Genomic DNA, 25,886 nt, shown 5'->3' with positions numbered 1-25,886 from the left:
TTCCTTTTTCACTAGGCTTGCAAGGGATGTTATAAGATATTCCTCATTTTTTCTAGATTCACACAACCCCTCACTTGGCTTTTCTATTTCTTTCTTCTTCTTTTTCTCATTTTCTTCACTCTCACTAGTTTTCCTTTCGTCTTCCTCTTTTGATCTTTTCTCTTGCATCTTTCTTTCCTTTCTTACTTTATGGGAAGCAAACAATTGTTCTACCCTCATTTCCCAATCTAGGCAAGCTTCTATATTTTCTTTTCCATGGAAATGGGGTAGGTCTACCCTAACCTCTCTTGGGCTTTCTTGCTCTCTCCTTCTATTCCTCCTAGGGGGTGGTTGATAATATTAATTTATTCTAAGACTTTCCTCCCCAAGAGAATCATGATTTTTAGAGCTAGATGCATGAGAATGTAATTTTTTTTATTTTTGAGAATTCTCATCCTTTGCTTTAGTCAATACATTAGTTTTGGCCTCATTCTCCAATTGTTTATATGAAATTAATTGAACATCCTTGGAAAGTTGTTTCAAAAGGGATTTGATGGATTTCACATCACTTTCCATATACTTTGAAGAATGAGAAGACATGACTAGAACTTTGTGTCTAGAAATATGTTTTACTTTGAGAAAAATGAGGGAAATTAAAGAAGGTAGTTTTCCAGGTAAGAGAGGTGAGTCACAATGGACTACTTAAATACCAAGTCGTGCCTTAGCCAAAAACTATCCCTCAAGATCTTCCACAAATCTTTCTCTTGGTAACCACTTAAAACACAATGAGGTTGGAGAAATCAAATTTTTAATGCAAGAAACAATGCAAACTATCTAACAACCCAAGCAAAATTAACAAAGCTTAAACAAGACAAAAACAATTAATAAGCGTAGCTAATTAAAGCAAATGATGTAATTAAAACAATTAACAAATGCTAAGCTAGATAGTTCTAAGCTAGTCGGCCCTAGGTGAGGCTTCTTGAACACTTGGAGCCCTTGAAGACACACTCACCGTCTAAATGCGTAATTAACAAGTAATTAACAAGAGTTAAGTTGCAAAGAAATTAGATGGAACTCCCTTTGTTGATTTTCTATTTGCACTTCCTTTATTGTCTCTTCTTTGTTGGGCCTTCCAATGTATGTGGTGTATTTAGAATGTGTTTGTTTCTGCCCCTTGCCTTTGTTCCTCTTGGAATTAGGTAATTAATTCTTCAATCCAGCACCTATTAAGCAAACTAGACTCCTCTCAAGTCAATTTCCACTCAAACAAGTACCAATTGATAATTAATCCACCACCAAGCTTAGAGGTCAAAGAAATAAAGCAAGAAACAAATTAATTTGAAAAACAGTACCACACAAATGGAATTAAATGTGACAACTAGAAAGAGTTTCAATGAAATATTAGACAAGCAAATAAAAAGGTACTCAAAGAAAGGATGGCACACAAAATGGAACCTATGGAATAGCACTAGATTTGATTTCAAAATAAATAAAAAACAGCACCACTGAAACAAATTGTTGTGGTCCAGAATGTGTGATTTTCACAGATTTATGCTGAGCTGGCCTTTTAATATTTAGTTCTGAAAATTTATATTCAAATATATAAAGATCTCAACAAATTTTTGGCGTTGGTTTCACTCCAAACGCATGCACCATTTGTTTTTAATAAATTTTCTAAAATCAGTGCTCAGATTCGCCAGTTGTAGCGTCAAGATTGCACACTGTTTTTGTAATATTTATCATTTTTTTATATTTCTTTTTTTGAACTGATTCTTTTTTTGTCCTTTCTCTAACACCTCAATCTTGTAAAATCCAGAGGCTCAGAATTTTCTTATGTGGAAATTAATTTTCATAAGCAAAATCAGCCAAAACAGAATGGTGGAAAACAGAGGATTCTGTAAATCTGGAAATAAAAACAGAATGATATACCAAAAGAAACACAATGGAATTAGTGTAAGGAATTTGTGTGGATCTAACACACAAATATGAACTCAAACTAAAAATAAAAAGCACCAAAGGATCAAAAACACAGCAGATTTCCGATCAAGCATTTATACCAAAAACAAGAAACAAATAAGCCAAAAAAAGTACTACTATGATTTGATGACAAATATGGAAACACAAGACTTGACAAAACTTATAGATTCAGAAAATAAAATGACTCAAGCATATTAATATGAACCGAATAAAAATTGCAATCAAGACTTAAATGCCTAAAAATAAAAACAGCAACACAAAATATCAAGAATCCTACACAAAATTGAAATAAGATGTTCAAGCACAATTTGAACAAAAACTACCGATTGAATTGAATAGAAAAGCATTCAAATCATATTAAAAATCATAAAAACAGCAAGACAAGATGAACACAAGATTAACAGCTTGGAAATAAGAAGAACTCAAAAAGAAAATTGCAAAGAGATACTCATCTTTGAAGAACCATAGCTCATGATACCAAATGATGGCATTCCTATGAGCTCTTCTTGGATTTTTGTTGATGATGGTGCGGAAGCTTAGTGGATGAGAGTGGAACAAGGTCCTCCTAAGAGGTGTGGTGACCTTGAAGGTGCATGAGAGGTAGTGAGGGTTGGAGTGGTTCAGCCATCTCCATTTGGGGGTGAAGTTTGAACACTAAAAACCTAATTCTAGAGAGAATTTGGCAGAGGAGTAATTTGAATGGCACTTGAGCAGCATTTCATTACTCAAAATAGTCTTGCAAATACATGAGCCAAGCCCTCTTATTTATAGTGTTTAGAGGGCTGGAAATTCAAAAGAAAGTGGAGGGAAATTCAATTGAGAAGCATTTGAATTTGGAGCCAATTCCTAGTCACAAGGACAGTGTGACTTGGTTTCTATTTTTGGCACCTCCTAAATCTATACCTACACCTTCTTTTTATGTCACATGGAAGGTGTGGCTTAGCTTTTTACATTTGCACCTCTTATATTTATATCTACACCTCCCTTTATATTCTACTAAAAATACTCAAAAGTAATTACAAAAGAAAGACATCCAATGATGCTTAGTTGGCCCATATCTTCTATTTGTTGGGCTTGAGCTGAAACTTGAACTTGTATTTGGGCTTGGGCTTAGGCTTTTTCTATCATGGGCTTGGGCCTCTTCCATCAATTTTACCTATCAAAACTTTCTTTAAACCATTCTGGGTGAGAACAGCTAGCATCTGGACTCGCCAGATAGCAAAGCAGATTTTACCATCAAATTTCTCAATATCCAATTTTGACATTATTGAACAATAGATCTTGGTTGAATTATTGAAAAGCTCTGATGCCAATTTGTAGGGATATCGTGTGCGGAAGCGTGATAATTTCAACCAAAGATTGTGAGAAATTAAAGTAACAAGTAAAATGAGAATGATACCATAAATTTTTAGGTGGAAAACCCCTTTGAATAGAGGTAAAAAAGCACCGGCGAGAGAGCCAAAACTTCCACTATAATGGTACTGGGAGTACAAGGCTAATAGATAAATAGCCCCAAAACAAATTCTCTCTATATGGGTCAAACACTTACACCCAAGAGAAGAAATATAGAGTATATGAAAAGAGAGAGAAAGCAAGTGTGTGTGTTGCTGTTTGTTGTGTGTTACATTGCTCGAAGGAAGCCACTATATATAGTGGTTCTAGGAGACAACAATAATAAATACAATTAATGGTAATTAATCTCCCTTTGATGATAATTAATTGTAGTAAGAAACCTCCATTTGATGACAATTAATTGTGGCAAGTAACCTCCCAATTATGTCAAGAAAACGGAAAGGTGAGTCATAATAGGCTTCCATCTAGAAATGCATGTGCTGATAAGTTGGCTAATTTAGGATTTATTCATAGAGAACTATTTCATTGGTATAGTAGGCTTCCATCTAGTTTATTCTTAGAATTCTTTATGAATATGTATAGTCTACCTATGTATCATTTTTGTTAGCATATGAGTTTTGGTATAGTCCTCCCATATTTTTATATTTTTTTAATAATACTTTTTATATGTGATGACAGATGATTGTTGTTGCTTGAGGTGTCAACCTAGTTGAGATGTCAATTTGCATAGTTGATCCTGCCTGTTGACCAGAACGCTGGAGACTGCCTCGTCAAAGGATCGACGTGTGCACCGCTTCGAACCTCCGTTCCTCTTCGAGATCCACCTCAAGAACCTGCAAAGAAACAGAGCGGCGCCGCTGCGGCCGATCGCACTCCAACGGCCTAGTCAGTGACGGTATCACCAAATACTAAGAGAACAAGAACCGTGCAAATCCTCTCTCACAGTCAGCTCTACAACTCGCAAGCGTACAGAGTATAAACTGAACATGCGTACCTCAGAAAGTCTGTTGAGAACTCTTATATACCTGGTTGTTTTCTCTCTCCTGGCAGTTACAGACCTGGACACGTGGCTTGCATCCAGTCGTACACGTGCCATCATCTGGAGCCTCCTTAACTTGACGCTGCTTCTACTCTCATTTTGGCTAAGTTACTTATGCATGGTACTGCCCAGTGCATAGCTAACTTGGGAGTGCGATCTCTACTGGAGTTGGCGAGTTAGGGTGTCCTCATACACCTTCCCTGTGGTCTCGCCGGCCGCCTTCATAACTTACTTCTCCTTCATCTTCGGCGATGTGCTTTCTCCGGCGATCTCCAACTGCTTGGTCGCCCGAGTTCACATCTGCCGACTTCGTATTTAACCCATCTGGCGACCTTCTCGCCTATTCTGATATGCTGGAGATCGGAACACGCCAACTTAATAACTGGCGGCTTCACGAGCCCCCCGACTTCCTTCCCTTTTGCCAACCTGGCGCCTTGCCAACACGCCTATACTGTAGCAGGGTGCCACGTCATCACTCCCGACCACCAGGGCGGTACACAAGCCCCCCAGTCTTAAGCGAAGACTTGTCTAGCGAAAAGACTGAAAGAGCCACGTCAACACCGATCTACGTGGCACTGACGCAGAATTCCAAGCAGTTGTACCTTCTGCTGCTCTGACGCTCCACCAAACCCTTCACTCATCGCTCGACGCGTGGCTTCATCAACGGCTCTCTTCAGTTGCCGTTTGCGCTTCCTACACCCATTTCGAGAAAACCCTTAAATCCATTTTCACTCAACACTGTTCCATCACTTTCCCTCGCATTCACGAACGCTCTAACTTCCTTCTGCGAAAAACTCTCAGCGCTCTCCAGCATTCTGAATCACCATCAACCTTCATCGTCTTCCTGATCATCAAAAGGTACCTACTTTCCTTCTTCTGCTGGTTTTCCTTGCATTTTAACCGATTCGCATCATCCTGTAACTGCCTGGTGCATACGCTGTGCGTTGTTTTTCCATTTCTCCTTCTGCGTAACTTAGGGCTTCGTCAATCGTCGCAACGAACCTACATTCGTTCGTTTTTCACCTTCCTTCTATGATCGAGTCAGCCTCTGTAACCCCTGATCATTTTTCCTTTCTTCTTCCTTTGCAGCTGCTACCATGACTCGCACAAAGATCACCCCGAATCCTCCTCCTTCATCACGAAACCTCCCTTCACAAGCACACGACCCACCACGAGTTCGTGGCGCTTCATCTTCGCAGGCTGAGAGGCCTGCGTCTTCCCGTCCTGTCCTGGCCCAGGCGACTCCACTTATCGCTGGAGGAGCCCCCGTTCCCCTGCCAGACTTCAAAACCTTGTATCCCTGGGCCAACTCGACCCTTCTGAGGGAGACATCCTCTGTGAACACTGCGGGAGCAGTTTTGCGGCTGACTAAGGGGGACGAGCTTCATCAATCATTTCACAAGGAGCACGACGAGAAGATGATGGTGCTGCCTTGCCCCCCCGATCTGCCTGTTTGTGCCGATGACAAAGTAAGCGCCGATGGGCCCTTCTGCTTTGTCTACACGACCTTATTCAAGAAGGTGAAGCTCAAGTTCCCTTTCACCCGATTCGAGAGGGAACTTCTTACCGAGCTCAACATTGTCGCTGCCCAGCTTCACCCCAACAGCTGGGCGTTTGTTCGAGCTTTTCAAGTGATGTGCGACCACCTGGGGTTGCCTGCATCGGTGGACGTGTTCCTATTCCTCTTCGAAGCCAAGCACCCAGGAGACCGCCTGTGGGTTAGCTTGAACGCGATTGCTGGGAGGTCCATCTTTGCTATCTTCCAGCAATCCTACAAGGACTGGAAGGGGAAGTTCGTCCAAGTGCGCGCGAATGACAAGGACGCCTCCCTTCTCGACGGCTTCCCCTTGTACTGGGTGGACAAGGGGAAGAAAGAGTCCAAGAGTTGTTTCAGGAGACCCAGAAGTCCTGACAGCATGGGAGCATTGGACAGAGATCTCTGTCTCTTCTGGAAAAGGGTGGCGGACGCCAACATCACTTTCCTTACCACCACCTTGATCTACTTCGAATTTTACGAAGACCAGCTAGAAATTCGAATAGGTTAGGACATTAAAAACTGTTGTTTTAATACTGTTTCTGTTTAGCTGTTTCTGGGCGTCTTGTGCGTTATGCGCAAGACTTTGGTTTTATCTTTCCTGCACATATCATCTGCTTTGCCGTGTACTACCTTATGCACTTATTTTTTCCTTGAGTTAACCCATGCACTTTTGTTCCATGCAGATAACATGTTGGGCAAAGGCATGCTCGCTGAACTGAAGGCGCTCGCCCGAAACCACGGGTTGGCGACAGGTTCTCAAACGGTGCCCAACTCGGTGGTGGAGACAGCCATCGTCCAAGGGCGATCACCTCCCAAGGAACCTACCCAACGCAAGAAATTGGTCCTCAAGAGACCTAAAAGGAAAGCCCCTCAGGTGATCCACGAGGAAGAGGAAGAAGATGACGAAGCCACCGAAGATGGTTTGGTCTCAAAGAGGAAGAGGGTGGCACCTTCTTCACCGCCTGCTCCACCCCCTCTTCCAAGCTCAACACCTCCATCAACGCCTGCTCCTCCTCCATCATCGCCACCCCCACGGGCTCCTGCCTCACCAGTCCAAGCGGTCCCACTGGCCACTGCGCCACCTGCAGTTGAGGCCCAAGAGCCAAACTTCATGGAGGACCCCCCAAGCGCCTCTACACCATATGTGTCAGCTGGAGGGGGTCCCCCTTCAAACGCCTCAGCTGCAGAAGCTGCTCCAATCGGGGATGAGGTTGCTCATGCCTCTCCGATTCTGATCACCGAATCCCCGATTCCGTCGCCACGCCAGGAAGCGCCCACTGAAGAACCTGCTAAGGAAGGTGGCGGCGAGAACCAACAACAGGCTCACTTGGTGCCTCTACAAGCAGCAAACCTCCCTTTGGAGGTCACAAGGATGTGGGAGCCTCTAACTGCCAAGCTGAAAACCATAGCGGAAGATATCCCGGCGATCATAACCAGAGCTGTGGAGGGCTCAACCAGGAGGCTCCAAGACGACCTCTTCAACCTCAAAACCGAAAACAACACCATGAGGGTCGAGGTGGAGAAGTTGTCTTTCAGCCTGACGCTCGCAGAAATCGAACACTCTCGAGTGGAGGATGCAATGAACACCGAGCTCAGGCTGGCGCGCAAAGAGGCCACTGACCTTCGCCACAAGGTGCATCAACTTGCTCAAGAGAAGGTCGAACTGGAGAGCAAGATCGTGCCTCTTCGCGTCAGGGTGGTTGACCTGGAGGCTCTCATGAAAGCTGACGCCGCTAAGGTGCAAAAATTGGAGCAGAGGTCAGTCGACCGAGAGAAATTCCTTGGGCAAGTGGAAAAGGCGAGGGACGACGCCATAGCTGATCTTGCCGAGGCCAACAAAGAGAAGGGAAAGGTGGCTGCTGAATTGGCCCAAGCACAAGCGGAATCCAAGAAGGTCACTGAAGACCTTCTCCAGGCTCAAGAGACCAACGAACAACTCAAAAAACAGGTTGAAGAGCTGGAGCAATAGAATAAAGAGCTGAAAGAGCAAACTGAAGACCTCAAGAAGCGGATTGAGGAACTTCAGAGGCAAATTGAAGAACTCAAGCTAAACTCTGCTCAAATTCTGGCTGCTGGATTCGAAGCTGCGCGGGAACAATTTGCTTGCCTATTCCCCGACCTGGATCTCAGCATGGTGTCGCTGAACAATGAGGTGGTGGATGGAAAAGTCGTTCCTGCTGAAGATTAATCAACTCTTCTTCATCTGCTACCTTTGTGCTTTCCCTTGTATTATAACTTGTAATAAACTTTTATGTCCCCTCGCATATATGTTCCGAACTGTTATTCACTGCTATCTGTTAATGACAAAGGTTTACGTTTTTGCTTTTATAACTTCTTCACTCGCTTCAACTTTCCTTGCTTGTTTAATTTCAAAGGAATGACTTAGGAAAACTGTAGGTACAACCTTTGACTTAACTGCTTCGGATCACTTCAGCCCTAAGCAACAAACACTTAACAATTCGTAACCTTAAGGCAATTAACCTTATCGTAAAAATATCCTTCAAGCAATGAACTGTAACTCAGTTGCTGGCTTAAACACCGCTCCACTCGACCTGCTTCATCAAACAGGTCTTTTAACCTTCCCGCCGCTGTTCGAGCTCTTCCTGATCGCCAAAGACTGTTGGTGATATCAGCTTCTTTCTAGCCTCATGCTTTAGCCATTGTTTCTTTGTCTGGGGGTAGAAACGCCTTTTGGGATCCTTCTTTGCCTCCCTGAACTTCAGAACAAAAGACCGGTTGACTAGGCGTTCTCTTCGAACCTACCTTAGCCACCTTCCAAACTTCTTCCACCCTCTGCACCATACCTGAACTCGTTCGAGACGAGAAGGATTTTATCTTGCCTAAGCTCGCATGTAAGCGAGAAGGTCTTTAACTCGCCTGAACTCGCTCATCGACGAGAAGGTCTTTAACTCGCCTGAACTCGCTCATCGGCGAGAAGGTCTTTAACTTGCCTGAACTCGCTCATCGGCGAGAAGGTCTTTAACTCGCCTCTACATTGCCCCAGGGGTTACATCTTCTCGCCCCCAGAAACACGGAGGACTTTTTACTGGCGCCTCTACATTGCCCCAGGGGTTACATCTTCTCGCCCCCAGAAACACGGAGGACTTTTTACTGGTGCCTCTACATTGCCCCAGGGGTTACATCTTCTCGCCCCCAGAAACACTGAGGACTTTTTACTCTTCCTCGCCTGCACTCGCTCGACGGCGAGGAGGTCTTTATCTTGCCTCAGAACGCGCGAGGGCGTTGAGGTCTTTCATCTGGTGCCTCCGATCGCCGAAAGACGATGAGGATTTAAAAACTTTAACTGATGCCTCTAATCGCCGAAAAACGATGAGGACTTAAAAACTTTTACTGGTGCCTCCAATCGCCGAAAAACGATGAGGACTTAAAAACTTTAACTGATGCCTCCAATCGCCGAAAAACGATGAGGATTTAAAAGCTTTTACTGGTGCCTCCAATCGCCGAAAAACGATGAGGACTTAAAAACTTTTTAGAAAGCACGCGATATATCTTTACTCGCCTTAAATCACGTACAAGTGACAAGGTCTTTCTTCAAAACTTTTGGAAAATAGCACACATGCAATCTGAAAACACCTTGTACTTCGAAAACTTTTCTTTTATTGGGTGGCCTCGTTAAAAACCCTCCTTAGGGAAAAAAGAGTGCCCCCTTCAAACTGTTTCATCAGAGACATTGTAATATGACTTTGTGTTTGTCTTTACTTACAAAGCTCTTAACTATAGTACAACTTCAGGTGTGTGGCGTTCCAGGTGCGAGGAATCGCCCCTCCTTCCAGCGTCTCTAAGCGGTAGGCGCCGTTCCCGAGCGCCTCGGTTATTCTGAACGGTCCAGTCCACTTGGGTGACAGTTTATTCTCCATCTCGTACTGGTGGGCCTTCCTCATCACCAAGTCGCCTTCTCTAAACTGCCTTGGCATCACCTTCGAGTTGTATCTTCGTTCAACCCTTCTCTTCACGGCTTCAGCCTTCAACCTCGCCTCTTCCCTGACCTCATCCAGTAGATCCAGGTTCAGCCTTCTCTCTTCATTCGAGTCTTCCTCTACGAAGTTCTGGAATCTCGGCGAGCTCTCCTGGATCTCCACCGGAATCATGGCATCACACTCATAGACCAAGCTAAACGGGGTCTCATGGGTTCCTGACTGCTCGGTGGTGTGGTACGCCCAGACTATACGGGGCACCTCCTCAGCCCAACTTCCCTTGGCTTTCTCAAGCCTTCTCTTCAAACCTCTCAACAACACCCGATTAGCTGACTCCACCTGGCCATTTGTCTGAGGGTGCTCGACGGATGCAAACACTTGTTGAATTCCCACCCCTTCGCAAAGCTTCTTCAACAGGTGGCTTGCAAACTGCGTCCCATTATCCGACACCAGGCGTTTAGGCACTCCAAACCGGCACACGATGTTCTTCCACACGAAACCTTCGATCTTGTGTGCGGTGATCTGGGCCACTGGTTCTGCTTCAATCCACTTGGTGAAATACTCAATCGCCACCACCAAATACTTCATCTGCCTGATCGCCAGCGGGAAAGGTCCCAGGATGTCGATTCCCCAAGTATGAAACGGCCAAGGGCTATAGATCGACTTCAACTCCTCGGGAGGTGCCTTGTGCCAATCGGCGTGCTGTTGGCATTGTTTGCAACACTGGGCATACTTCTTGCAATCTTCTCTCATCGATGGCCAGTAGTAGCCTGCACGGAGAGTCCTCGCGGCCAGGGCTCGACCCCCAACGTGGCTTCCGCATATACCCTCGTGGAGCTCTGCCATGATCCTCGTGCACTTCTCGCCGTGTACGCATTCCAGGAGCGGGTGAGTGAACCCAAACCTGTATAGATCGCCATCAATCAATGTGTACTTGCTGGAATTTTTCTTTACCTTCCTAGCTTCTGTCGGATCCAGTGGGAGGAGGCCATCTGCCAGGCACCGCTTGTACTGTGTTATCCAAGTGTCTGGCTCATGGGTGGCGCAGACCTGCATCACATTCACCTTCTCTCCTCGACATGCTCTAATTCTCGGCGATCTCAGAGTTTCTTGCGTCAAGGACTTATGGCTTCTCGCTGCTTTCTTCGTCGACTTGCTTATCTGAAGGACCAGGTGATCTGCTACAAATGCCCTTGGCGTCTTCAGAGTTTCTTGAATCACCGTCCTCTGCCTACCCCCCTTGCCTGAGCTGGCGAGCTTAGCAAGCAAGTCAGCTCGGGCATTCTGCTCTCTGGGCACATGTACTACTTCAAAGGAGGCAAAGGAACTCCTCAATTCCTGCACATATGCCAAGTAAGCCGCCATTTGTGGATCTTTAGCCTGGAACTCGCCTGTTACTTGCCCCGTGACCAGCAGCGAGTCACTCTTAGCCATCAGCACCCTAGCTCCCATCTCCTTGGCCAGCAAAATTCCGGCGATCAGCGCCTCATACTCTGCTTGATTGTTACTGGCCTTGAAGGCAAATCTCAAAGATTGTTCGATCAGCACGCCGTTGGGTCCCTCCAATATGACTCCAGCACCGCTGCCCTGCTGGTTCGACGATCCATCCACTGAAAGTACCCAACGGAAATCGTCTCCTTCAACCCGCGTCGCCTCTGATGAGAGCTTAACCACGAAATCTGCAAAGATTTGCCCCTTGATCGGGCCTCGGGGCTCATATTTGATATCAAACTCTAACAACTCTACGGCCCACTTCACCATCCTTCCCGCAACGTCAGGTTTCTTCAAGACCTTTTGGATGGGCAGGTCAGTCATCACCAGTATTGTGAAACTATGGAAGTAGTGGCGCAACCTCCTCGCCGAAAATACCACGGCCAGTGCAGCCTTCTCCAGGGCCTGATATCTCGTTTCTGGGCCCTGCAACACCTTGCTCACAAAATAAATAGGCTTCTGAGCCTGATCTTGATCCTGGGCGAGCACCGCACTCACCGCCCTCTCAGTCACAGCAAAATACAACCTGAGAGGGATTCCCACCAGCGGTTTGCACAGAACCGGCGGGCTCGCCAGATACTCCTTCAGTTTGACGAAAGCTTCCTCGCACTCTTTCGTCCAAACGAACTTATTATTGCGCCGCAGACACTGAAAATAGGGATGCCCCTTTTCTCCGCTAGCTGGCACGAAGCGAGATAGGGCTGTCATCCGACCTGTTAGCTGCTGGACTTCTTTCACCGTAGCTGGGCTCCTCATCGCCAAGATGGCGGCACACTTGTCTGGGTTGGCTTTTATTCCTCTTTCAGTCAAGAGGAAACCCAAAAACTTTCCAGCCTCCACGCCGAAAATGCATTTCTCCGGATTGAGCTTTAACTTGAACTTGGCGATCGTCGTGAACAATTCTTCCAAGTCTGCAACGTGCTTGCTTTTTTCCGGCGAGGTCACAACCATATCATCGACGTAAGCTTGCACGTTCCTTCCCAGCATTGGTGCAAGTACTCGATCCATCAGCCTCTGGTACGTGGCCCCCGCGTTCTTCAGCCCAAACGGCATCACCTTATAGCAGTAGCACGATCTCTTCGTCATGAAGGCTGTCTTCTCTTCATCCATGGGATGCATCTTGATCTGATTGTATCCCGAGAAGGCATCCAGGAAACTCAGCAACTTGCACCCTGCCGCACTATCGACCAGGGCATCAATGCTTGGTAAAGGATACGAATCCTTTGGGCAAGCTTTGTTCAGGTCGGTGAAATCGACGCACATGCGCCATTTCCCGTTACTCTTCTTTACCAGCACGACATTTGCCAGCCATTCAGGGTACTGGACTTCCCTGATGTGGCCTGCAGCGAGGAGTTTCTGTGTTTCGTCCCTGATCGCTTGCCTCCTCTCCTCGTTGAACTTTCTTCTCCTTTGTCGCACTGGTTTCATCAAGTTGTCCATCGCCAGATGATGGCACAAGAAGTCGGGATCAATCCCGGGCATGTCCGAAGCGGACCATGCAAACGCGTCCAGATGCCGCTCAATCACCTTGGCGATCTGGTCTTGGAGCTCGACCTCCAGAGATCTTCCCAGCTTGAAGATCTTTCCTCCGATCTCCTTTTCGAGCCACTGCTCGACAGGTTTTGGCCTGGATTCTCTGGCGATCACCGCCCTGGCGATTCCCTGCTCCCTCGCTTCCTCAGGGCGATTCCGCTCCTCTTCCTCCTCCAGACCAGCATTCTTCTCCCCCAGCTCAGCGTCCACCATCTCCACATCTCTTCCGGCGGCCTCCTCTGTTACCGTCGATCTGGGCTTCACACCGGGAGGTGGGGTGGTTGTTACATAACTCACCGATCTCTTGTTTTTCAGGCTATTCTCATAGCACTTTTTCGCTTCTTTTTTATCAGACTTGATCGTGATCACCACCCCTTCCATGGACGGCAACTTTACCTTCATGTGCCGAGTCGACGGGATGGCGCCTATCCTGTTAAGCGTGGGCCTTCCCAACAGGATGTTGTATGCTGAAGGAGCGTTCACAATGAGGTACTTGATTTTCTCCGTCCTCGACCCAGCCTCATCTGTAAACGTGGTTCTCAGCTCAATGTACCCCCTGACCTCCACCTGGTCACCAGCGAACCCATATAGGCACCCTCCATAGGGCCTTAGCTGGTCAAGGGGCAACTCCAGCTGCGTGAAAGTCGGCCAGAACATCACGTCTGCCGAGCTCCCTTGGTCCACCAGAACTCTGTGGACCTTCCTTCCCGCCGTAACCAACGAAATGACTATGGGATCGTTGTCATGGGGCACAACGTCCCGAAGATCCTGTTTGGTGAACGTAATGTCCACTTCCGGCGAGTGATCTTCAAACATATCCACTGTCATAACCGATCGCGCGTACTTCTTCCTCTGCGATGCGGTGCATCCACCACCTGAGAAGCCCCCTGCAATGGTGTGGATCTCCCCGTGGATAGGCATCTCGTGTTGCTAGGCTTCTCCACCTGCGGGCTGGGAACTCGACGCTCCCCCCGTCCTCCTGTCCAGCAGATAGTCATTTAGGAACCCGCTCTTAACCAGATCGTCGAGCTGATATCCCAAAGACAAACACGAGTCCAAAGCGTCCAAAGCCTTGGTGAAACTCACACCAGGCATCTGGCTTTGACCCCAGCACCTTGTCGCCCACCTTCTCAGGCGCTTTCAACCTAGCAGATATGTTAGGAATGGCGATCAGATCCGCTAGTCCCATGACAAACTTGTGCTTAGGCGGGCGATTGTATTCCCGGCGTGCTGGTTGCTGGCGTGCTTGGCTCCTTCCCTTGTTTCTCCTATCGTAAGGATGGCGAGTCCTCTGGTCCTTCCTGGCCGCCGCCGCTGTTTCCAGCACCCTTTGCGGCTGGATTCTGGTCTGGGCGCGTGGCCTAGCGGGAGCCAGGCTCCCTCTCTTCTCAGCGACCTCACTTTCATCGGCGATGTGAGCCACCGCAAGTCGCCTGACTTCAGCAAACGTCGCGGGGTGAGCCCTGATCAAGGCCTCGCAGAATGGTCCTGGCAGCACGCCCTTCTTGAAGGCATAGACCAGCATTTCTTCATCCTTGGCCGGCGATCTGACCATCTGCGCCCCAAAGCGATTCAGGTAGTCTCTGAGGGACTCCCCCTGGTACTGCCTTATATCGAACAGATCATAAGACACCCTAGGCGGTGCCTTATTCACGATGTACTGCTTAACAAAAATCTTCGAGAACTGTTGAAAATTGGTTATGTGGCCGTTAGGCAGGCTCACAAACCACTCCATCGCCGTTCCCTGGAGCGTACTCACGAACATCTTGCAGTAGACGGCGTCTGACCCTCCCGACAGCATCATCTGCGTATGGAACGTGGTTAGATGAGCCTCTGGATCCTCCACGCCGGTAAAGACAGCCTTAACCGGAACCACGCTCGTGGGAATAGGCGTGTCAGTAATCGCCTGAACAAAAGGCATAGGGAAAACACGAGGTGGCGATGACGGCGCCACCTCTTCAGCAGAAGAACGCCCTTGCTGCTCCCGAAGAGCTTGACGCAGCTCCTCAGTCACCTTGCTGAGCTCCTCGTTCCTGGCGCGAGAGGCGACCAGGTCCTCATGCATTCTCGCCTGCTCTACGCGTGAGGCTTCCACAGTTGCCTGCAACGAACGCATCATCTCTGCCATCTGCGCCATGGTCATGGCAGCGGCGCCTTCGGCAGCGACGGGCGCAACTGGACTTGAGCGATTGCTTCTCATTTTTCTCATGAAACTCAGCGAATCACAGAATGCAGCGAACGACACCTCAACCACGATCGATTCAGCGATCAGTCGGAGAAAACTGTGCGAAACTGCGCAAGAGAACTCAAGAACACCGTAAACCTTCAAAGAAAACCACGACTTCACCAGAAACCAACGCTTCCCCACGGACAACCAAACGAGCGAAAGAACTTCGAACTCCACCAAACAAATTACGCGCAAACAGCAGTAAAACCTCACCTCACCGATCGAAAACCCAAACGAACGGTATAAAACGCGAACTCACCGAACGAAACTCAAGCAAACAGCGAGCGATGGTTGCACCAGCACACAACCACGCAGAAAACTTCGAAAACCTCCAAGAACTCACGCTGTGGATGGGAGCAAGTTTTACACGGCCCCACGGTGGGCGCCTGATGATCCTGCCTGTTGACCAGAACGCTGGAGACTGCCTCGTCAAAGGATCGACGTGTGCACCGCTTCGAACCTCCGTTCCTCTTCGAGATCCACCTCAAGAACCTGCAAAGAAACAGAGCGGCGCCGCTGCGGCCGATCACACTCCAACGCCCAAGTCAGTGACGGTATCACCAAATACTAAGAGAACAAGAACCGTGCAAATCCTCTCTCACAGTCAGCTCTACAACTCGCAAGCGTAAAGAGTATAAACTGAACATGCGTACCTCAGAAAGTCTGTTGAGAACTCTTATATACCTGGTTGTTTTCTCTCTCCTGGCAGTTACAGACCTGGACACGTGGCTTGCATCCAGTCGTACACGTGCCATCATCTGGAGCCTCCTTAACTTGACGCTGCTTCTACTCTCATTTTGGCTAAGTTACTTATGCATGGTACTGCCCAGTGCATAGCTAACTTGGGAGTGCGATCTCTACTGGAGTTGGCGAGTTAGGGTGTCCTCATACACCTTCCCTGTGGTCTCGCCGGCCGCCTTCATAACTTACTTCTCCTTCATCTTCGGCGATGTGCTTTCTCCGGCGATCTCCAACTGCTTGGTCGCCCGAGTTCACATCTGGCGACTTCGTATTTAACCCATCTGGCGACCTTCTCGCCTATTCTGATATGCTGGAGATCGGAACACGCCAACTTAATAACTGGCGGCTTCACGAGCCCCCCGACTTCCTTCCCTTTTGCCAACCTGGTGCCTTGCCAACACGCCTATACTGTAGCAGGGTGCCACGTCATCACTCCCGACCACCAGGGCGGTACAATAGTAATGCCTAACATAAAAGTTTTTATATAAAAAAAAATCAATCTTAAGTGTTAATTCTGATAACAAATTAAGTTTTAATTACCTACTTTTCCTAATTTTATTCAATTTTTTCTTTATAAAAGGTTAAATTAAATCTCCTCATTTTTTAAATACAATAAAATAAATAATTAACATTAAAATAATTAATAAATAAATATTAACGGTCTTAATTTACAAATAATGACAAATTATTACCAGAATGATACAAATTTTATAAAATTTATGTAAATTTTAATATATTGAAGAATCATATTATTGTATTCTTAAAAAAATTAAAAGACTTAATTGAACCCAAAATAGTCACATCAATTTTTTAACTTGGAAACTTAATTGAATTTGTATTTAAGACATCAAATAAAATAAAAACTGTATAAAAAAAAGGTAATTTAGTCTTTGATTATAGGACTAATAAAGATAAGTTTTCTTGAGATGAAATAAATTAAAAATTAGAAGAATTGCATGGAAGAGAGTTGATATTGGAATTTACAAATGGTTTAACGCTAAAGAATTACGAAAGAAACGAAGAAAAAGTATTTCACTGTTTATTTCATCTCAAATAAATGAAGAACACAATCAGAAATTAGAAGAAATGAAGAGAAAATCATTTCATATACAATAAGTGAAGAAAAGTGCAAAGATGCATGGAATAGAATAGACGGGGAGAAATTTTTTTTTTTTTATAAAATCTCAAATTTTTTTAAGAATTAAATACTTTTTTTTATACTTTCAGACTAAACCGTTCTTATTAAGAAAGTTATTGGAATGAACTTTTATTGCTATTTTTTTTATGTAACAAACGAATTTTAACATTTAGGTCAACAACGACTCAGCACGAAATATTTTAAATCCTAGTTGACATTGAAAATTTTTGTTATGTAAAAATACCACTACAAGAAAATCATGAAATAGAAACCAAACAAAAAATAATTAATATTAATTGCTATAGTGACTAAATTAGAGACCATTTTAGGGACTAAATAAATTTTTGATTTCTAAATTAGTTTCTATTATTGTTAGATGGTTTCTAAATTGATATCTAATTAGCAATTAAGGTTTTTGCTACCAAATTTAGAAACTAAATAATTGATAGTTAAAACTTTGATAGCTAATTAGATACCAATTTAGAAACTATTTAACAATAATATAAATTAATTTAGAAAACAAATTTTTTTTAGTTTCTAAAATGGTTTCTAATTTAGTTACTATTGCAACTAATTATTTTGATCTATAAAAATTGGTTTCTATTCGATTATTTTCTTGTAGTGTAGACCGGGCAATGACTCATTTCAATAGTTTCTTTATTATAAATACCCATATCTTTCTAATATAAATCAATTTTGTATTATAGAAAGAAAAATATATTTAAATTTTTTTAAATTATAACTAGGAAACACATTAAACTTGGAAAAGAAATGAAGATTAAAAATGAATTGATATTTAATTAAATATCCTTATTATACATAGTTTTTGTTAGTGTTAGAAAAGAAAAGGAAAAGTTTAGATAGTTGAAATGCACAATTTTGATTATAAATATAAGGAGCAGCACAGAAAGCACAGCATAAGAAAAAAAGAGTAAGAAAAATGGCAGGAAACCAAGGTCATTCAAACTCTCCAGTCCTGAATGCATCAAGTGGTGCTGGCCATGTTACCAATATTGGTGGTCTTAATTCCTATGTCACTGCTTCCCCTCTCGCCATCCTCGCCATTCTTCTTGTTTCCGATGTTTTTGGTATTCAATTAATTACCTTCCAAAAATTAACAACATTAGTATTTTGCTTATATAATTTATTGAAATTCCTAACATTAAACTCTTTGCTAATTACTTGATTTTAAATGATAAAGAATTTCAAAAAAGAATGTTAGAAACAATTTGGTGTATCTAGTGTTTCAGTTATATATTTACCTTAAGCCAATATCTTTATTTAAGTTCATATGCTTTGTGTTATAGGATATAAAGCACCACTTTTCAGGTATGTCTGTTAACTTTCTATGCTTATTCTCTTTCTATGATGCTTTCTGTAACGTGTTCCCCTCACAAGTAATAATATTTGTCGTATATATTGTGAAGGAAGCTTGCAGACAAGGTTGCAGCTGCTGGGTTTTATGTTGTAGTTCCTGATTTCTTCTATGACGACCCTTTTGATCCTGATAATGTGAACAGACCCTTACCTGTTTGGTTACAAGATCATGAACCGGTTAATTTCTTACTTAACGATACTTGCTTGTTTATGGTTGATTTAGCAAGAAAAAATGTGGTGCTTTCTTTTTTCAAAATTGCTGTCTTTATTTGAATTTTCTCAATTGATTTGGAAGAGGATTCAGATGTTTGACATCTGCAATTTGGTGGTTTCTGATTTGTATACTATTACTGTTATTTGTTTCATTTCAGATTTATAAGAAGTGTGAACTGTTTGTAAATTGTAATACATTCTGATGTATATGCATGCATGTTAAATTTGTAGGAAGAAGGTTTTGAAGCTGCAAAACCTGTTATTGAAGCCTTAAAAAGTAAAGGTTTTTCTGCTGTTGGAGTTGCTGGTTTTTGTTGGGGAGGTGAGTGTTTTTCACTAATTTATTTATGATCTTTATCTCCTCTCCTTTTGTAACTACTCATGGATCAATTATTAGAAGTAGTAATTTTGGATTTTTTTTTAAAACTTTTGGAAATGTGTAGTTGAAATAGCATCTTTCTTCGTGTTTGGTTTACTCTTTAAAAAATAATATATGATTTATTAAGAATAAATTTTAGTTTACTTTCTTAAAAAAAAACATTTTCATAGAGATGATGCACTAATTTTTCTGAAGTAAAGTACCTTGAAGTGGATCATATTTTTAAGTAATTTTTTTATGAAAAACATGTTACTCTTAATAAATTATTAAATGCGGTAGTAAATTAAAGATTTTGATAAAAATAATATATTATCTTTTGATTCTTAAAAAACTGATATGAATATTTCTTGAAATATTTTTCACCAATCAAACAAAATTTAATCATTCTTAACAATATAATGTTCATGATCCATGGTATAAAAAATGTCTTGTATAAAATGTTTTTAAGAGCATCTCTATGAGGTATTTTATCAATACTAGTAATATTTTAATATGTATCTCACAAAGATGTACTTCTTTAAATGGAAGAAATTTGTTTAACTCTTTAAATGGAAGAAAATCATGTTTGTGAAATTATTAAAATATTGTTTTTATTAATAAAAAAATCATATAAGAAATTTTCATTGAGAATGCTCTGAGTAGTATATAATTTTCTATGGAACTGGCACAGTATTAAGATAATTTGTACAAAATTATTATCTAAACTTAAGAATTTGACTAGGAAAATAATAAAGACAATTTTCAACTAATGTTGTAGGAATGAAAGTAAAAGTATATCATAAATATGATCTTTTTTTATAGTTTTTAGTTTTTTTTTTAAATAGTATAGGTTAAGAAATTTTTAGAGAGTATTTTTTTTTAGAAAATTTAAAAGGATTTATAATAAAATATATTAATTAAAAAGAGAGTTTCAAAAGAAATTAAAATTGATGAGATTAATTTAGTTACTTAAAATTATATATTTCAAATTTCATCTAATGTAAAAAATTTATATTTATATTTTACTTTTTTTTCTCTTACATTTACGTTTTTCATCTTTATACTCTTTTTTTTTTTGACATTATTTACTCAATATCGATTGAGATGTTGTTGGCTTGAGTATCAACTCAGATGTTTTTAGCTTGAGTGTCAATCAGAACGTAATCAACTTGATCTCAATCGAGATGTCTTTGGTTTAATCTCAATGTCAATTAGAACATTGTTGACTCCGTATCCTTTTTTCAACTTATCAATTAAGATTCTTTTGTGTCAAAGTTCATTACGATGTCAAGATCATGTATTCACTGATGTAGGCAAATACTTTTTTTCTCTCACATTTAGTCTTTTATCTTTATATTCTTTTTTGGATATTATTTACTTAATATCGATTGGGATGTTGTTGGTTTGAATCTCAATTGGGACGTTGTTAACTTGAGTATCGATCGGAACGATGTCAATTAAAATATTGTTGAATTTTATTTTTTTTAACTAATGTCAATTAAGATTTTTTACGTGAAGATTATCCTGATGTCAATATTATATATTCATTGATGTAGGCAAATTCTTTAAGATTTATGTCAAATCTATTTTGTTTTGGAGTACTAAGTAGGATTATTTTCAATTAATGTTACTTAAAGTTATTGTTCAGCTAACAATAGTTAGAAGTTTCTCAACCAATATTGGTAAGATTATTTTTTTTAATGTGAAGAACATTTTTTTCTATTAAAGTGATGCTTTGATGATTATAAATTAGAGTTTTTCAAAAAACATCAATAATTAATATTGTTTTTTTTTTAACATTATTCTTGATATTATTAGCCAAAATTATTTCGTACTTGTTATTAGTGAAAATCTTATCGATCAACGTTAACAAAAATATTTTTGTTTCAATTGAAATTTATTTTAGAGTTTTTTTATCCACATATACATGAATATTTTTCATTCAATAACACTGGGCTATTTTTTTGTAAAAGTTAATTTATGATTTTTTTTCTAATATCGACTAAGGAAACTTATGTCCAGTCTTAATTAATGCTATCTTTTTGCAATGTTAACAGGGAACTTTTTTACTTAAATTTAAAGTAAAAATAATACATTAAATATAAAAAAACTCCTTTTAAGTACATCTACAAAATTTTATAAAAAATAGAAATGAATGCATTAAACCAAATAAACCTGTTCAACGGATTGTTAGTTTTGAAGGAATTCGGTAACATAATAATTTCGCTGAGTAAGACTTTTATTGCTCTGATACTACTCATTATTTACTCAGCAAAATATCTTAATTTAGTAGTTTTCATTTAGTAGTTTTTGTTGGTAGTGCTCATTTTAAAAATAATCATAAAAATTGGTAAAAATAATATATATAAATAATAATTGAAAATAAAAAATAAAAATCAAATAATAATTAAAATTTTAAAAATAAAATATATTAACATTACCTACGGACTTGGAATCAGTGGGTATTAGGGGTGGCAAAGCGGGTCAGTCCGTCCCGCATTGGCCCGCCCCGCGCTTGGCCCGCAAAAATGCGGGACGGGTTGGCCCGCCCCGCAAAATTATTGCGGGCTAAAATTCCCGACCCGCCCCGCATAAGAGCTGGCTTGCGGGTTTGCGGGTCAGCCCGCATTCTTTTTTTTTTTTTACATTTTGTTCTTAGAAAATTGTCAAATTAAACCTATATATTTGTTACTATCAAACCTATTTTTTTTCTTCCTTTTCAAACGTAGTCAAACATCAAAACATTAAACATTAAGATAAATATCAAATATCACTATTCTTCCACTTTCAAAATATTAAAAATACCTAATTCTAAAACATTAAACATAAGCAAACATTAATTCAAAAACATTAAACATAAACATTATTGACATTCTTCAATTTCAATAACATTGGATGCCGCCTTAGAAAAACTTTCATCCATTTTTTTTCTTGCGGGTTAGCGGTTCAGCCCGCCTCGCCCCGCTACTGGCCCGCGCGGGACGGGCTAATGCGGGTTAGCGGGTTGAAAAGGTCAGCCCGCCCTGCGTTTTTAGCAGCGGGCTGCGGGTCGGCCCGCACGGCCCGCCCCGCTTTGCCATCCCTAGTGGATATTACCTACGGACTGTAGTTGGTGGGTAACTGCTGTTTTCGTTATCCACACGGACACATTATCCGTAAGTAAATTACCAACGCCCACATTATATACGGATTTTTTTCATAGGTAATCCGTAAGTAATATTGATTTACCTACGGATTTTGACGGTTACCTATAGATTTCTTCCATAGATAAATTGAATTTTTATTGTAGTGTTAAAAAATAGAAATGAATGTATTAAACCAAATAAACCTATTCAACGGATTGTTAGTTTTGAAGGAATTCGGTAACATAATAATTTCGCTGAGTAAGACTTTTATTGCTATGATAGTACTCATTATTTACTCACCAAAATATCTTCATTTAGTAGTTTTTGTTTGTAGTGCTCATTTTCCCTACTTCACTCAGCAAAGATGTGTCGTATAAATGGAATCTTTGATAACATTATAGTCCATTATCCAATTTCTTCTTTTAAAAAGGAAGTCTCTTTAATGTTGCAATTTCAGCTCACCCTCTGATATAAACAATGTGTAATATGTTTCTGTTTTTGTTTCTCCCAGGTAAGACCGTTACCGACCTTGGGAAATCCAAACATGTAGAAGCTGCTGTGCTATTACATCCAGCATATGTCGAAGTGAATGACATCCGTGGTATGAGTTTTCAATGTTTAGATTATTTCTTGATTATTATTTTGTTTAGGGTTCCTTTTGTACTTCTAAGGAAAAATTATTCATCTTTATTTTCAGGTATAAAGACTCCTATTGCTATTCTCGGTGGTCAGAATGATACAATTACTCCTCCAAATCTTATAAAACAATTTAAACAAATCCTACAAGATGCTAAACCTAAGGTCTGATGAATCATATTTTGCATTTTGTTTCTTGCTATACATGTTTAGGATAAACTTTCCATACACATAAACTTCACCAAATTTAGTTATCAGCATTTCTTTTTATGTTCTGTGTGGGAAAATTTATAGGTTTTGTCACCAGATGGAGAAGGTTATCTTTTTGCAGATTGTGCAGAAAATGGAATTCGAGTCATATTGGGACACCTCAAACTTCATGAAGAGCAAGTTAGGTGGTTTGGGGTGGAGTAATGGTGACTCTTTTTGTATATTTGGAGTTGTCGGTAGGAGGGTGCCATAAAAGGAGGGTATTTTGGGATGAAGTGGTTGGTAGAATGAAAACAAGTTTAAGTAGGTGGAAATTTAGATTTTTGTCTCTAGCAGGGAGGATTTGTTTGATAAAGTCAGTATTGTCATCTATTTTATTGTTTTATTTATCTTTATTCAAAATGTCGGAGGCGGTGGTAAACGAGCTTGTGAAAATCCAAAGGAATTTTCTATGGGGGTGGGGTTCCGAGGGAAGAAAGGTAGTATGGGCCTCCTGGAAAAAGGTGTGTGAAGCTCGTGAGGACGGGGTCTTGGGATTATCGATTTAAGGACTTTTAATTTGGCGCTACTCGGTAAATGGGTATGGTGCTTGGAGCGGACAAGGGTGGCCTGTGGAAGGAGATTATTGTTTTCAAGTACGAGGGTTGGAGAAGCTTAAGAGAGGAAGGGAAAGACAATAAGGAATCTATATGGTGGAAAGATTTGAGGAAAGTCTGGAATTCGGAGGGTTGGGGAAGATTCCATTAATTGGAAGGTGGGATTTGGAAAGGAAGTTTTGTTTTGGGAAGATAATTGGGTGGGGAGTGGGGCTTTGAAGAATGTCTTCCCGAGGTTGTTTTTCCTGAGTCTATCAAAAGATTTTGCGGTGGCAGCTTTCGGGGGATGGAATAACGGAAAGTGAGATTGGAATTTTGTCTGGAGAAGGAATTTGTTTGAATGTGAGAAGCAAATAGTGGTTCTATTTTCTCAGGCAGTCCAAGGTGCGAGTTTTGACTTAGATAAGGAGGATAGGTGGGAGTTGAAGGAAGGGGAGAAGCTCGGGTATACGGTTAAATCCCCTTACCTCCGCCTAAGCTCGGGACGGTGTTTAAAATTTTTTGGGTGAGTAAAGTTGTACCTACTGCACTAGTTACGACTTGGAGGGTTTTGGAAAACAAGTTGGCCACTAAGGCTAACCTGGTTGGACGCGGGATTATGGTTGCAAGTTCTACTTGCAGCCTGTACAGGAGGGAGGAGGAGACTAGTACCCATATGTTCTCCAAGTGCAGATTTGCTTGGTTATTGTGGAACCATTGTTGTGTATGACTGGATGTGCATGGGCGTTTCATAATGTCCCATTGTTAAACTTTTCCCAGTTTAGGATGGGCAATGCGTCGACTTTGGTGGATGAGGTTTGGGGAGGGATTTGGATCGCAGTAGTTAATGAGGTTTGGAAGCACAAAAATAAGGTTATCTTTAAAGGGGAGTAGTAGATGTACTAGAGGCTTTTGCGTTGGTCCAATTAAACTTGGTCTTGGGTTTCATCCAAGTCACAGTCTACGTTTTTTTTCATTTTCTGATTGATGCATAGACTTGATGGTTTGTATGGGGATGATCTTATGAGATATTTACTCAGTATGTCAGGTGACTTTCTTTGGATTAAGTTAGGAGTGTTTTGTATAGACATACATGAAAGTATGTATACTGAGAGTGATTAAGGTTGTCATTATACATAAGGGTTGAATTACCCTTAAAGTGACTTATATTTATTACTCTTTTTTTTCCCGATAAAAAAATATTGGAACACGTCAAGGATTTCACTTAATTATATTTATTCATTGTTGAGAAAAAAATGGAAAAATTTATCACTCGTGACCCATTTTTGTTTTGTGCAGGTTCGTAGTGAGGTAAAAATATTTCCTAACGTCGGACATGGTTGGACTGTGAGGTACGATCCTAATGATCCAAAAGCTGTGAAGGCTGCTGAGAAGGCTCATCGAATCATGATAGATTGGTTTGATAAATATCTTAAGGATTGAGAAATCTTGTTATGTGTGATACCATGGTGTGTGTAGTTTTATTTATGAAAAAATAAATTGTTAAGAGCAATCCCAATAAGAACGTGATAGCTTTTAAGAATTACTTAGTTTGACTTCAATGGGGTTCTATCAAAGACATGATATCAATTTATGTATCTATTGGATGTATATGTTCAAAGAGAGAATAAGAGTTATAAATTAATCTATATAATCAACTATCAAATCACATACAACCTAAAATTTAAAAATTATAAGCTTATTACTCAACTTTTTTATTTCTAGTAATTTGAGACTCAAAACTTATACTTAAATTTTCCAAACTTTATGATCATGTTAAATAATTCCTTAGGTGTGTAAACAATGATAAATACCAAAACGGAAGTTATATACAAAGAGAATTGATATGCATAACAAATGAAGCTAAATATTTTTTTTATTTTAAATTATAATATGATATTATTTTTACTTATTAACGATTCCTGCTAAAAATATTTGAAATTCCTTTTTACCTATTAAAAGTTCAAATGGGGCAGTAATTTTAACCCGTCAAGTACATCAATTTCATCAAAAGATTCATCAAAATTTAGGTTAGTTCATTTCATAATTTCATGGCAAAGCCCCCCACGTGACATTCTTCTTTTTTTCTCAATCTTTCCAAGCCTCTCTCTTTTCTCTTCATACATCATCTATTTTAAGTTTATTTTTCTATAAAGATCATTTATTCAGTTGAGAAGAATAATCTCTCAAACTTATTTTACTAGTACTGAATTTCTGTTATGTTTAGATAACTTGCATTGAGCCTTTAAATCTTGAAACTTATCCAAATTGAGAGGATAAAATTTTAGAGGTTGCTTAGAAAGCATGTAATTGGGAAACTAACTTTAATTTTTTTAACACCCTAAGCTAGAATATTTGAATGTGGTCCCAATATTCTTTAGTCATATTATGATTTTTATTATACTTATTATTAATATAATTTATACTTATTATTATTAATAA

At 41.0% G+C, this 25,886-nt stretch overlaps 1 protein-coding gene across 1 annotated transcript; it reads left to right on the top strand.

Moving 5' to 3' along the window:
- Positions 1-17,862: 17,862 nt before the first annotated feature.
- On the top strand, positions 17,863-25,098 carry LOC137806786 (endo-1,3;1,4-beta-D-glucanase-like). Its single transcript, XM_068607068.1, has 7 exons — positions 17,863-18,038; positions 18,258-18,279; positions 18,378-18,504; positions 18,772-18,862; positions 22,535-22,624; positions 22,721-22,824; positions 24,744-25,098. Exons 1-7 carry the CDS (start codon positions 17,891-17,893, stop codon positions 24,885-24,887), a joined length of 726 nt encoding a protein of 241 aa, XP_068463169.1. The 5' UTR covers positions 17,863-17,890; the 3' UTR covers positions 24,888-25,098.
- Positions 25,099-25,886: the final 788 nt, after the last annotated feature.

Source organism: Phaseolus vulgaris, chromosome 3 (genome assembly GCF_000499845.2).
Source record: "Phaseolus vulgaris cultivar G19833 chromosome 3, P. vulgaris v2.0, whole genome shotgun sequence".
NCBI lineage: Eukaryota > Viridiplantae > Streptophyta > Magnoliopsida > Fabales > Fabaceae > Phaseolus > Phaseolus vulgaris.
Note: the sequence above shows the minus strand (reverse complement) of the source record. Positions and strands in the feature narration are given on the sequence as shown.

Coding starts and splice junctions, on each gene's coding strand:
- LOC137806786 (XM_068607068.1), top strand. CDS start 17,891: ATGGCAGGAAACCAAGGTCATTCAAACTCTCCAGTCCTGAATGCATCA. Junction 18,039..18,257: donor TCTTGTTTCCGATGTTTTTG/GTATTCAATTAA, acceptor TTTGTGTTATAG/GATATAAAGCACCACTTTTC. Junction 18,863..22,534: donor TGCTGGTTTTTGTTGGGGAG/GTGAGTGTTTTT, acceptor TGTTTCTCCCAG/GTAAGACCGTTACCGACCTT.